The 14,638-nt window shown below is 49.1% G+C and overlaps 1 protein-coding gene across 2 annotated transcripts in view; it reads right to left on the reverse strand.

The window, feature by feature from the left end:
• Window positions 1–14,638, reverse strand: part of IGDCC4 (immunoglobulin superfamily DCC subclass member 4) — an 85,610-nt gene that overhangs the window by 26,856 nt on the left and 44,116 nt on the right. For both annotated transcript variants that reach the window (XM_038146986.1, XM_038146985.1), the window contains exon 5: window positions 144–278. In XM_038146986.1, coding sequence (XP_038002914.1) covers window positions 144–278 — 135 coding nt within the window. The remainder of the gene's footprint in view (window positions 1–143; window positions 279–14,638) is intronic.

Genomic DNA, 14,638 nt, shown 5'->3' on the forward strand with positions numbered 1-14,638 from the left:
TGCGACACCACCTGTGTCATTAGGTATCGACATTACAAGCACCCTTCCTGTCCCAGATATTTCCACTCTCAATAGATTTTTAGACTGTAGCATCCACAGGTTCCTATGGACAACAGAAATTTAGTCCTGTCCCTCGTACTCACCTTGTCGAATCCAGGAGACAAAGGGGGTGGGATCAGCAGCTGCCATACACTCCATCACCACGCTCTCCCCGGCCACCACCGTGGTGTTCTCCGGAGCAGCGACGATGGTGACATCTCCTCCTGCTGGCTGGGAACCTAATGTCAAAAGTTTAAAAAAAAGTCTGTCCTTCCAAGATGCAAAGTTCCCAGAAAAAAAGATTAGAGTCCTGGCTCCCTAGTTGGGCTTCCTTGGGCAGTCTCATGTGTGGAAATGGCTTGGGCCCAGCTTGGGGAGAAAAACAGGTCTTGCTTTTATATGACACAGAATTTTTACTAAAGAAACAAACAATCTGCCCAGTAAAATATACTCTAATAATGCGGGGCCTAATAACAGGATTTTCACATGGAAAACAAGTAGAATTTCAACCCAACATCTTCATGAACTGTTGCTATATGGATGTTTGCTCGTTAGATGAAACAAGACACCACGGTCCTCAAACAGAGCAACACCAACACTCATCCTGCTAAGGCACTGGAGCAGCTCAGAAAGAATCCAATCACTTGGCTAAAGAAATTCTAATAGCCAGATGCTGGACTGTAAACTGCAACACAGAGAGGTCATGGCTGTGTCCTGGCCTTCACCTGACAGCACAAAGACTGATCAGTCATTCCACATCTGGAGGAGACAGTGCTGCGCAGCTTGTACGTGCACAGACCAAGAGCCAACACTTAAATCAAGCAAGGTTTACAGGAAGGTCTCCAGGCTGCATTGCACAATGCCTTGAGAATGGGATGGGGATATTCTGCTTGAAATGAACCTTCTGCCTGTATCTGCCCACTGCTGAGCAGAGGTTAAGGGAAGGTTAAGGAAATGCCTTTGCAGTGGCCAAATTTCTGTTGTCAGATGAAAACAACTGGAGCACTCTTGAGCAGACCAGAGTGTTCATGACCCTCACCAGTTCCTCCAGCTCTCTCAAATACTTCTAACTCTGGGGGACCCTTTTGTTGTCGTCCTCATGAAGGGAGAAATAACTGTAGAGGAGTCACATAATGCCAGTAACAATTAGGCTTGCAATGAAAGTTATTGGCAGCAGGTCTCAAACAAATAAAAGCAGGACCTTTCTGAACTCAGTGTATCAAGACGCTGCAGAGTTCAAAACCCAAGAGATTCAGACAAGCTCAAAAAGGACACATTTACCAGGACTGTTAAATATGGTCTCATTACAGTCCCTAGCCCAAAATGCTCCTGACTGGGATACTCTGACTGGGACTCTGATTGTCAGATGCTGAGGGAGATGTCCAAGAAAAGCACCATGTCCTCCCTGTCCAGTTTCTTTACATGCTGTCCTCTAGCACCTGCTCTGTTCATTTCTGGAGATCTTCACTGGCCATTCATGCAGGATCCAAACAATTCACTCATATCTGAATTCCTTGGAGATATAAACCAGAGGAGCTTCAGCCTCACAGGCAGAGCTGCCGCATGGCAGGAAGCCACACAGGGCTGCACTGAATGTGCTGTGCTCAGCCCAGCCCCAGGCTCGCTGCCAGTCAATCTAAGCAGGGCAGTCTTGCCAAAGCATTGGTTCCACGCTGAAATGTTCTCGCACTCCATACGTGCGTGAAAGGGATTTCCATCTCTAGAATTCCGTGAGCACAGTCAAGAGGAGCCAGCAGAATCCCTGAGGCACCAAGGGAAACCGGGAATGAGCAGGAGCCAGTGCTTGTCCAGCAGATGGAAGCAGAGACCGAGGAGCGCCCACAGTGCCTGACCTGGGGCAGTGGCCGGACCACGCTGACCTGCAATCCCAGCCCTGGGCAAACACCAGCAAGAGGAGCTGCCCTGGGGCAGGAAAGAGCCACGCCAGCTGTCCTCCTTCCAGTGGAATGAGTACCCTTCACAGAGGGGTGCTGTGGACAGGCAAACCCAGTCTCCTTCTGGGCTGGCCTGGGCTTTGCTCCGTCACGTCTGCTGCTGTTCCCATCGTCCACATCCACGGACACCTTTGGCCTCACAGCCAGCACACCTGGCTGCAGCAGGACAACTTGGGAGACAGCACAGGGACAGGAAGAAAACTCAGCAGATATGGATTCTGAGAAATGACTGACAATCAGATCAAAATCCTGGTCACTCTGAACTACTGAGACAGAAAATGGGCTTAATGCAAAAACTGGCACAGAGCTTCCATCCCAGGCACTCCAAGCTCAAGGATCAGAGAAACTCAAGGCTCTCTGCAACAGCAGCTTTCTTTTAACTCCAGCTCTAGTTCAACAAAGCACTAAAATCCACAAGTAATCATCAGTCCTGCACAAGAGATGAGCACAGCGACTTCAGTGAGGCCCAGCTTGATGGGTGAGGCTGCTCTGCACATTGTTAATGCAGGGTGTCTACCCCATACGGCACAGAGGGATGAGGCAATGTCAGAGAAAGAACAAGGAGAAGGAGCTTTCCAGCCATGTTTTGGAAGGAAACACATGAAAGAGCATCAGAAACAAAGGCAAAGGGTTTTACAGCTGCCATTCAAGGGAGGGCTGCAGTGCTCGAAAGACACTGGAGAACCCAATAAGTTGTGATGAGTGAGCTGGGGAAAGGGGTACAAAGGAGACAGGTGAGAAGCTGCTTTGTGCATAGCAGGGCTGGATGTGGTCACACATCTCCACACAGCCCAGGCTCAGGCTCATGCTCAGCTCACCCTGCACAGGGCTCAGCGAGCCCAATATGCCCACCCTGGACACCAATCACTGCCTGCAGGGCCTCAGCAGCTTCTGATGAAAAGGAGCAGGGCAGCAGTTGACCCCACATAACCTGGGAGCAGGAATATCCATGGCAGGATGTCAATGCTACCCAGGGAGGGAGATTCTTTACCCAACACCAGCGGCTGCCACATACCTGCTGGGCAGGACATGGCTGAGGCACGCCTGTGTGCAAAAAGCTGTCTTTTTCTGCACTGCTGGGGGAAAAAATAAATCTAAAGTAAAAAAAAAAATAACACCAGCCAGATGGTAATATATTCCCTGCCAGATTTCCAAGCAGCTTTCTCTACCAACCTTTGAGCAGAGAAAGAGAGAAAGCTGCTCAAACCTGACTTAAACACTCATCTGTTCCATCAGGTGCAGGGTCCCAGGTGTTTACTAGCAAAGACACTTTACAGGTTATAGAAGCTTCACCTGAAGGCACTTGTCCTGTATCACTTGGTCCCTGATAGCTGCCTGGTAGTGCCGTCAGTCAATAGGAGAGATGTTTTACCTTCGTTTCAGCCTTGAAAAACTATTGGGAAAATATATTAGTCCAGGCCCCATATCTGATTATTACTGAAAATTATATTACAAACATAAACAGTTCTGCTTGCTTTCTCAGTGCATTCCTGGGTGTGTGCATGGATGAATGCCCCTTACACTTCTTGCACAAACACATTTCTCTCCAGCTTTGTATTCCATTGTGAGTGTCTCAGAGCAAGTCCACAAGTCAAGTTTCTCTTCAAACTGAGCCCCTTTGGGGCACATTTTCCCCTCGTCACCTCTCTAGGCTGGTTGGACACAATGGATCGTAAGTTCACCCCTACAAACTGTGTTTCAATGAGGAGTTCCCAAGAACAGTACTCAGCTAACCAGGGAAACTTCCACACAAAGGATTCCAACACACATCCAAGAGTAAAACCAACATGAGGCTTTTTGTCTCCAGTGCCATTAAGACAATTTCAGGTCAAGTGGGAATTGTCAGAACCAAAGGAAAAAAAGAGCTGCAGTTTCCAAGACATCTTTCACTGCATGAACAAAACAGGTCACTGAATGCACCTGCGCCGTGCTGGCCGCTCTGGGGCATTAAAAGCTTTCACAGAGCTGCTATTTAAAACTTGGGCTTTGAGATTTCTCCCCCTCTGCCAGCTTTGTTTTGTCTCTCCAAGCAGCAGAGCTGCTCCAGGCAAAAGCTTTGCACAGCCCAAGGCACAACCCATGGATTCACATCAAAACTCTCCATCACTGAGGCCTTTGTGGACTTTCTGCCCTTCTGAATCAGATGGATCAATTTTACCCTCTTTTCACACATGGGGTGCCAGGAATGGCTCTGGGATCATTGTGAGTAGTGCACAGAACTGAGGGAATTCTCAGGGCACTGGAAGAGTTGGAGAAGGCAGCCCTCTTCCTGCATAGTTTGTTAACCCCCACACAGGGAGACAACAAAGGTTCTACTGCAGACCAAGAGCCCAGACTTACTGATCAGCTGCAGAAATATTTCAAAATATTGTCTGCAGTTTACTGTTTCCAAATGACTCACTGCAGAGGACTTCTCAGTTTATGCGTTTTTCTACTTTCCTATCACGAGACAGGGGAGTCAGGCCAAACCTGGGTGCTCCACTTTGTTGCACTACTGCTCTCACAGGCATCCTTCAGTGCCTAGAGCTGGGTTCAGGGCAGGCACAGAGGAAATAAAACAAAGCATTTACGATGATGTGTGTTATAAATCGAAAAGGAGGTGGGGAGGGGAGCACAGGGAACCTGTGAGTGAGTGGCCAGACACACCTCAGCCCACTCTTGACGCTGCCCCATCTCTGCAAATCCAATTGTGTCATTTCACAGTGAAGGTGAACTCTGAGCAGGGATGTCAAGGGAGGCACCAAGGGGAGCTGACTGGGACAAAGCTCAAAATGTTTATTTGAGCTTATGGCTTAGGTTATAATATCCATCAGTGACTTCCATCTCCAAGAGTTCATAACTTGGCTCTGCCCCTAATGCATCCATAATTCAAGAGCGATCTTCTCCCGCCTCCCTGCTCTTGTTAGTGCAGAGTATCAGCAAAGAATTCAGGCAGTGCAACAGGAGGAAAATGCTTTTTGTTCAGCCAATTTGTGATGGTCGTTTGCAGTGACAAGAGGACGACTTCTTGGATGGGAACTAACACCTCTCTCCCGATTCCATGAACACCCTGCCTCGGCAAAAGTGCTGGAAGGTTAAACATGACTTGCATGGCGACACATTCAGCTCTCAGCTGTCAGCAGGTCAAGATTTGGAGATCTCTGACAATCAAGCAACAATCTTCTGTTCTGCGAACTTTCTCACCCTCTCTGGAGGAGGAGCATGAAACCTTATTCATCCCTGCGAGCCTCCTCCGGGAATAGATCCTAGCACTGAGCAGCTGTTCATTAGAGAAAGTCAATGCTGTCATTGCTGTTATTCTGCAGACAATAGAGGAGCAAATTACCCATTGCAAAGCACACACCTTCAAAAATGCGGGCGCTGTGTCTGCAGAGCATGTCCTACTCCCACTCCCCAGCTCTCTCCCTTTTCCTGGATAACTCACAGACCTCCTGGACTGTTAGGAAAGAAGCTGACAGCAAATGCAGAGGAGAAAAACATCCTCCAGACCTGTCTTTCTTCTCCCTTTACACTGCTCTGGAAATTTATCTGTAATTTATTTCTACTTCAGAACAGGATAACTAGAATGTAAAATCTCTAGGCAAGACTCTTGCCTGGTTGTATCCAAACACATGGAATATTTGCTTTCAGGGCAATATAAACAATGTCAGGTCTCACACCTGAGCACGTTTAGCAATAGGCATTTCTTCTTTTCTAACTGTTCTAACCTGAAAATGGCAAGGCGCAGCTTTGTGAACAGGAAAGCAGAAAGAACTGGCAGAAGGGAGTTTTCATAAGTGACTAGAGAAGATGAGTGGTGCCCTTTTAACACCTTAAATCAGGTGTTCCCAAGTGTCTTAAGTCAAAAACTGCCTCCTCTTATCCCCAAATGCAAGCACATATCCTTTCTGAAACTTACCAGTTACTTTTTGGGGTTTTTCTCCCACTTTTGCTATATCAGTGCCTGCGGCAACTTGGATCCAAGTTTTCCTGTCATTGAAGGGAAGGGATGACTTTTGGTTACAAGATTATGGACTCAATTCCTCAACTTTAGTGCTCTCAGAACTCCTTCTCTGCAGCCTTTTGTCCCAAGCCTTGCAGGATCTTTGAGGTGTGTGCCTCAGCAGAAACCACAGCACGGACAGGGCTTGGGTACTGGGTCTGCAGAGGTTGTCCCAGTACAATGTGTCAGCATCAGTGCTCACAGAAACGTCCCTTTCCTTCCCAGGCACGTGTGGAGTGTCTGGGTCAGCACACAAGTCATCCAGGAAGGGAGGCTGAAAAGGAACTTGGCTTCCATTGCTCAGTGTATTGGAGTAACAGGTTATTTCTGCCCAACAATACAGATGAGCTCAATAAATCAGTTTTGCATTGTCTTTTTACCTCATGTCTTCCAAACGTTTTGTAAGCAATTATGCATTTGTCAATGCAAACATTGAACTGAAAAGCTGAACAGGGAAGAATTTATGTCCATGTTTTGAAATGTCTCTTTTTGGAGTCTCTCTTCCTCCTTACTAAGATGGTGCTGCAGCAGAGCAGTGACGTATCCTGTCATCTTTAAAGCAGCACACAAAGAAACGTGTGGGATTGAAACACAGAAGTTCAATCATTTTTCAGTGCTATTAAAAGATCTACACACACAGCACTTGTATCTCAAACTGCAATCCCAAAATCCCCCAAGAAATACGTCAGCAAACAGATCCTAAAATATATGGTCCAACCTACACATTACAAAACTTGCTCCTCTGCTGTTAGCATATATGTACAAAACAGAGAATTTAACAGATTAAATGCACTTCTCTGACTAAAAAACGATGCAGAGAGATTAATTTGTTTGCATGAGGAGTGTCCATTTACTACCTGGATGTACTCCTCAGATCACCACCTGCCACAGCTTCTGGGGTCTCTCCACAGAGCGTGGCAGGAGAAGCTGCTCTAGGAACAGCTTCTCGTTTGGCTTGAGAAACAGCCTGTCCAACATTTTCCCCAGTTCCACGTCTGTGTCTGGAAGCCCTGGGAGGGAGCACATGGATCCCAGTCCAGACAAGCAAAGGGGCCATCAGGCAGTCCTCTTTCATTCCTCTCAACTTCTTTATACAGCTGACAGATTTCAGCTCAGAAATTAAATCCACTAATGTACTAGCTCAGCCACAAGCTGACATCCTGAACTCTCTGTAACCAGAAGCCCAGGAAGAGTGGCAGGTTTCCAAAAACTGCCTTGGATTTTTAGGGGGGATCTTCCCCCACTCCCCAAATCCTTGATCCTTCAGGCTATGGAGTTTTGTACATCCAGGGTACATTTAGCTCTGCTGCAAAGCAGTCGGAGTGTGCTTTGCCCACCACTCCAGCTCTTGTAAAGCTGTCAACATTGGCTCTCTGTTTGCGTACACGCATTTGGAACCGCTCCTCATCACGCCAAAAGGGACGGGAGCCAGCCAGACTGCACGACGCATTCCTGCTCGCTTCCCCAGAGCGCTTGGAAGCGCCTCCATTTGCACCGCTGCGAGCCGGAGCCAGGCTAAATAAACAGGAGGGGCTGCGCCGGCAGCTGCGGCCGGGCGGCCCCTCTGCACAGAGCTCTGAGAACTGGGGCTCTTCTGGCTTCTGCCACAGCCCAAAGGGTGGGACACCTCAGGCCTTCAGGCATCTCAATCCTCAGAAGCCTGAAGATTCATCGCAGACAGTTTCTGGAAGGCAGAGGCAGCAGCCCACGGAGCTGGAATGTGGCAGAGGCAATAGGAAACCCCAGCTCAGGGCACAGTGGATGCTGAGACCTAACAGAAAGACTGTGTTGGAGCAGCATTGACAGTGTCATCATTTTAGATAGTAACTACCGATTAATAAGCCTCTCTTGGCACATTTTCACAGACTTTTGTGCAAACAAATTCCCTATAAGAAAGTTACTCCGTGTATCGAGGGAGTTGAGCCTCTAGATCAGGTGAGAGGCCAACAAGAAGTGAAGAAAGGAGCAGAGTCTTTGTGTCCCTGCCCTAGCCCTAAGACCCAGACAGCTAATGTTGCTCAAGCTGAGCCCTTAAAGCACTGCAAGCTCCAGCCATTCCCATGCAGCTGCCAAACCCAGGGACTAGAAAAACAAGGGCTGCAAGAGGCTGTTTTGTACAGTCACCACTGCAACAGGAACCTCCACAGTACACCAGGAATGTCCCATGGCTGACAACCAGTCAGGATGATGCCCCAGCTTCCAGTCCCGTGGCTCAAGACAGTCTCCCATGGTCTCTGTCACTAAGCCACTGTGCTGCTCTGGGCACATCTCTCAGCATCTCCATCTGCTCACAGTTCATTACACAGCTATTCACAGAAGTGAAGGTGCAAAAGTAAAAGCCAGAGAGCATCAGAAGACCCTTAACAAAAGCCACAGTATCCATGATTTAAATACAAACACCCCCCAAATCAGTAAACATGAGATAGCCCTGGGGACATAAGCTTGCCAGCCTCTGGGATTCAGTGGGAACACCCTCATGCCTTTTTAACCATCATTGTACCAGCTCTCTTTGTCATTATCCTAGGGCAGCACACCACTTTCCAGAATGATACATGAGGAATCTCCAAGGAGAAGAAAAAAAGCCGTAAGTCCTAATTTTTTTACCTCTTGCAGAGCAATGACACAGAGACGTGGTCAACAGAAGACCATTCTGGCTCACAAGTCACCCTGAAACTCCTCCTTACTCACCTTGCCTCAGTGACTGGAGCCATTTCACTCCAGTCACTTCCTCCTTGTGCTCTGAGGCTGATGTTTCCTAGGGGCTGACACCTTTTTCATCAGACCTATTTGCAATTCAGATTTATTTGTAATATCAGATCCATCTGCAACTCAGGCACATGCAGCGACAGCAGAGAGGGATGAGGCTGGAGGCCCTGGACTGTGCAGGAGGGCACAACCTGCTTCCTCTGTGACCATGGCTCCTGCTCTGCCCCATTCCCTCTGCCAGAGAGCCATCCACTGTCCCGAGCAGCTTTGAAAAGAGGAACATTTTGGGAAGGGATCTTGCAGAGGGCTCTCCCTGATGCCAGGTACACAGAATGCTTCCCACAAGTGACGCTGCGAACACACAACATGCTGGGAGCCCACAGTAACACAGTCTGGCACCAAACTGAGACTGCCAGCTTGGAAGGGAGAGAACTAAAAGCAGATGGATGCATCTGCATTCACTCAGGACAATGCAAATCTGTTTTTCTAGGAAAAGTCCGGAAGAAAAGCTGGCTTTCCATGGGGAAAGATCATCGCTGATAGCCACAGATTCTGTCAGAGCCCTTTGCCTGGACATTTGGTGGGTGCCACAGCGAACCCTGACGTAAAGCTGTGCATTAAGACAGTGTTTGATAACACCACCTGCCCCTACTTATCCCATCCTTCCTCTCTCTTCCTGCTCCTCATTCTTGTCCACAATCCACTTGGCATTGCCCCCTGGCTGCACCAGAAACAGAGATGGGGAAGAACATCTCTGATACTGAAGGCAAACTCCCAGCTGTGTTCTGAGCGATCCCTAGCACCCAAGATATCCAAGTGAGGGCTCAGAGCAGCCCAGCTCTGCTCCTGACTCAGCCTCCCCTGTGACCCAGGCCCACTCCTCCCACTCCTGTTCCTCAGCATCCCTGTAGGTACTGGTGGGTCTTGGAGACAGGGACATGTCTGTCCTGTGTCAAAAGTAATGGGATTAGACACCCCCATGAGCTTTGCTATGCCTCCAGACACTCCCAACATCCTCACTCCAGCTGCTGGACGCTGTCAGCGCTGGAGGGCATCGCCAGCCCTCGGCCTCAGAGAGCTGCTGAGGCACAGCTGTAACACCAATGATTAATAATTAACTAGTGTCATCAGGAGCCCAACCACATCAACCTTCCTGTCCTGCAGCCCACTTCAAGCTGCTGACCTAATTATGGTCTCTATTCCTAGCTCCATTCCAGCCTCTCCATGCAGTCATAGCCTGTCCCACATCCTCCAGGACAGGCTAGGTGTGATGCCTGTAGTGCAGATGTGCTGATGCACCACAGGATTGCACCACCAAGGGACTCAGAGGAGAACTGAATGGAGCCTACTGCTTAAACCGTGCTTCAGTCCGCACCTTACCAAACACCAGCTGTTATTTCAGGAAGCTTCGAAAGTGCAGCAGACCTGAATTAGTAAGGGATGCATGTGGAGAACACCAGAGGACCATAAACCACGCCCGAATCCAGACATCCCTCGTCTGCAGGAGCTGAAGGCAGAGTAACACACGAGCCTGGCCACATCTGACAGCTCTAAACGTCATGCACAGCTACCACTGCATGTGGATTAGACCAGTTTCCCCTCAGGACCTGGAAACAGCTCACCTATTCCCAGCCGTACATCCCTTGTTCTGCTCTATTATCCCTGACACCTCTGTTGCCACTCACTGCGGTGCCATCCCCGGGCTTAGCTGTTGTGCTTAATGGGAGGTGAGGGCTCTGCATTTTGTATCAAACCCTCTGTCACTGCAGGCTGCTGGAGCTGTCAGGAGTGTGGCACATCATAGCCCCATGGAACTTCACAGACAGCTGAGCTGGAACTCCCCTTGGGCTCCCAGAGCAGGCTGCTGACACTGGAGCTGCGAGCAGCTTTCCCTCGGTGATGTGAGGGGTGTGATGCATCTTGGCCCTGTAGGAACCCCAGCCAAGAAGAGCTGTGTGGTTGGATGGGTGCCTGACACACATCTGCACCAGCCTTTCACAAGTTTCACCTAATATCAATGGGCTCGATCCTGCTCCACGTGTGCTTGAAACCCACCAGCAGTGACAGGCTCAGTAAAGTGAGATGGAGTTAAAGTTTACAGCTTGTTAGGCAGAAGGTCACTTCTAGCTTTAAAGATCTATTTATTAAGCAGAAAGTGTTGTGTACCTCCTCCTTGATCTTGCCATCCTCTGAATTCACACTTGCCATGGCTTGCTTAGCACCTTCTGCCACAGGCAGGAGCAACAGTGTTTTACAGAATCCATCAGATGCATTATGCAAAGAGCTTCAGATACCTGCTTCCCAGGAAACCAGAGCCGTGAAACACTCGTAAACAGAGTCCTCACGGCTGAGCTTTTGGGATGTCAAGTGGAGAGCAGTTCCCTGCTTAACTGCTAGTGGAGTGAGAGACCAGAGGGCAAAGGAAAACAGAAGGATGCTAAAAGGAGAGGGGGAGAAGTGACAGTTCTGTGTCCTGCACAGGAGGCACATGGAACAGGAACACGGCAATTGCAGGTTGGAAGCGGAATGTCTCCTTCTCCAGAGGTGAATGCATCACTTGCTGATTATGCCAACAGCTCAAAGCAAAAATGCAATGGTGTTATCCAACCCCACACTTTCTCTCCCTACACATGCCCACAACTCATGCCTCCCAGAAGAAGTGTGCCATGCCCACACACAGCTGTGGATAGCTCTGCCCCCACAACCACCAAGGGCCCTGCTGCCCCTGCAATGGGTTCCTGCTGGAGGAAGACCACCCTAATCCAGGTGGGACCATCCCTCCACTCTGGTTAATGCTGCCCTTCACTGTCGCTGGCAGCACACACAGGATCAATGCCCAGCTGCAGTCACGGAGGCCAGCCCAGAGCAGCACTGACCCAAATCCAAGGTCCCTGTCCCCTGGCTGCCCAGCACCTGTGTTGGAAGCCGCGAGGGGAGAAGAGCACGTGGCCAGGGCTCAGGCTGAGTGCCAAGCCAGCATCCAGCACGTCATTCGCACATGCAGGGACTGAAAATCCACTTGTGGTAACAGCACGTCTGTTTCTGCGAGGTGGTGGCCAACTGCGAGTGTTGCTCACTTTATCACCACCTTCCCCTCCATCCCTAAAGCTCATCCCAGTCAAGAGCTGTATTTTCCTACAGCCCTCTGGAGCAGGAACCACCCCCATCCCAGGCTCTGTGTTGGTACCTGCAAGCCACTGCAGCACAAACACCAAAAGAACAAAAAAACTGAAGGTGCTTCAGCTGCCTCCAAGCTCTGTCCCTGTTATCACATTCATACAAATATTTGGCTGAAAAATCCATTTCCTGGGACACTGCTGCAGCAAGCTGCTACAACTGTCAGCGTAAATGATGTTCTGCCAACGGCAATCTCGCAGTGTCATCTCTAATAACATGGCACTAAATCCCAGCTCGCGGGGGATGTGCTCAGCTGCTGGGAGACTCCTCCGTGGTTTGCTCAGCCCAGACCTCCACCCATCACCCTGCTCTGTTCTCCAATTCCTGCATTATTGCAGCACAGGGAGATTCTGATTCTTGCCCATCTGGTTTAAGGCAAGGCTTTTCCCACACATGTCACAGCAGTCATGGCCACCCCACATGCACAGACCCGGAATAGGGTCCAGAGGACACGAGGAGGGGAAATCCCACACCCACACTGAGATACGTGTCCACACCTCTCTCTGTATATGCCCCTAGATGCCCTCCAGCACCAAATGCCCAGAATCATTCTCCAGACTGACCCATCCCTTCTAAAAGGGCAGCTCCAAAGCTATTTATTACATTATCCCTATTTACAGAAATTTAAACGTTGAGGAACTGATTCTCCAGGAGTCCTGGCTCCCAGGACCACGCTTTGACAATCCTTCTGCAATAACCAATAAATAGGAAAAGACACAAACACTCAGATCTACATGAAGGAGCTCTGGGGTCAGGATCTCAAACTTGTTTCTTCCACTTCAGTGGGAGGAAACTATTCTATACTAAAACTGCCAAGATTTTTAACTTTCTTTAGGTCATTTGGGAGACACCATATTGCTTATACATACTCAAAGGGATTAAAAAATAAGGAGGAATGGCATTTTTTTCAAGATTCCCAACGCTTTGCAACTAAAACTGATGGGATGAATTGCAGGGAACTGAAATTTGGGTTAGCTGTGAAGAAGAGAGATCCTAGCATTCATTCAGTGAGGAAGATGCAATGGAAATTAGAGGGAGCCACACTCCTTGTGACATTTAAAAACAGAATAGACTAAATCTTTGTAAAAGTTTACTGTTCTTGCAGCAGCACAGCTTCAGACTGTTATTTATGCCACATTGTGCCAGTTGTGGGGCAAACACACAGCAAGCAGGAGTTCCTATGCCCATGAAAATACACAGAGCAGGCATGTGCATGACATGGAGGGGGAAAGCGAAGTGACAGGCAAAGTGATCTGCTGAGACCACACGTCACGTTCCCCAAGCCCTTCTGCTACTCTTCTTTGAGAGCTGCTTTATGAAGCATGGCAACACTTCTGTGTGTATGTCAAGAACCTGGGAACACGACCAGGACACACAAGGAATTAGTTCTTTATGTACTAGTTCAGACTACGGCTCCAGAGCCTGCTTCCAGAAAAAGGAGCTACAAGGAACAAGACACAGCTTACCCCAAGGAAAGGCAGCATGCACAGCCAGGGCCTGGGAAAGCCTCCCACAGCCAGCTCCTAATGCCCTTTTTGGCAGAGAGAGACACAGGGCTCATTCATCACCTGTCCAGGTGAGGGGTGAAGGGACAGAGCTGCCAGATGTGTTTGGCACTCCGTGCACTGGGAAGCAGTGGAGATCCAAGGGGAAAACCCAAGCTATCCCTGTTTCAGCAGCAGGCTCTGTTTCAGGGCTGCGTGACTGTATCCCGCTGTCCTGTCTGCTCTCTTCCCTTCCAGCTCCAAACGCCGCTTCCCCAGGGAAGGTCTGGAAATTTGCACTATGAAGTCTGCACAGCCAAAACATCTGCAGCCCCGCCGCTCCTGCCCTGCCTGGCCACGGCCAGCATGTGTTCAGCCACGGACACACAGCACAGCCCAAATTCCCCCCAGGACGGGGAAGTCACACTGCCCAGGGTAAAGACACTTTTGGGGTTTTTAGATTGTGCAGATATGACAGAAAGGGGTCATGTTAATTGCTGTTTTTACTGGGAAAAGGCCTTTAATAAGGGAGAGGGAACAATTCCCAGCCATCATATAAGGAGCAGGGAGGGAGGGGGAGGAACAGGACAACTGGGCAGAAGAGCTATAGGGAAACTGATTCTTTTGCTATGCACAGCTCATTCAAATCCAGCCCTGTCTGGAAGGCAGAGGCATGAACACAAAATGTTCCCAGACCTGATCCTTGGAAGCATTTGCATTATCACCAGCAAGACTCAAAATCTACCAGGAGCACAGCCTCCAGCATCATAACACAGCACTGCCAGTGCTGCCAGTGGGACAGTGGGTAAGGAGACACGAGGTCCCACTGCATAAACCTTTTCCAGGGGCCCTGGCAGTGCAGTGGGACTGAAAGGCTGGACTGTCACCTTATCTTGGCACAAAGGAGTCCTTTGCCAGGAGCAGGGAGGGAAGGAGCAGTTTAGTTGCACCTGTCTGCAGACACACAGGAGTTTGGTCCCTGAAATTTCCAATTAAGCAACACTAAATAACTGTACTTCAGTCTATTGTTATTTTGTTGTCTGTCTTTCAGTTTATTTTGTTTTTTGGTTTTTTTTCCCTGGAATTCTTTGTTTTGGTTTAGTTTGGTTTTATTTTTCACAATCAGGAAAGGATTTCTGCCTGACCAGTTCACTCCAACTATTATCAGCTGCTTCTGAACAGGGAGGAAAAGACTCCTCAAGCCAGTCTAGGCATCCAAAAATGTGCTCTGATGGTGAAGTGCTGAAACAAAAAAGGATCAATACCATGCCAGTCACTCGTGGAGAAGTTTACAG

The sequence above is a fragment of the Motacilla alba genome, chromosome 10, assembly GCF_015832195.1.
Source record: "Motacilla alba alba isolate MOTALB_02 chromosome 10, Motacilla_alba_V1.0_pri, whole genome shotgun sequence".
In the NCBI taxonomy this organism is placed as follows: domain Eukaryota; kingdom Metazoa; phylum Chordata; class Aves; order Passeriformes; family Motacillidae; genus Motacilla; species Motacilla alba.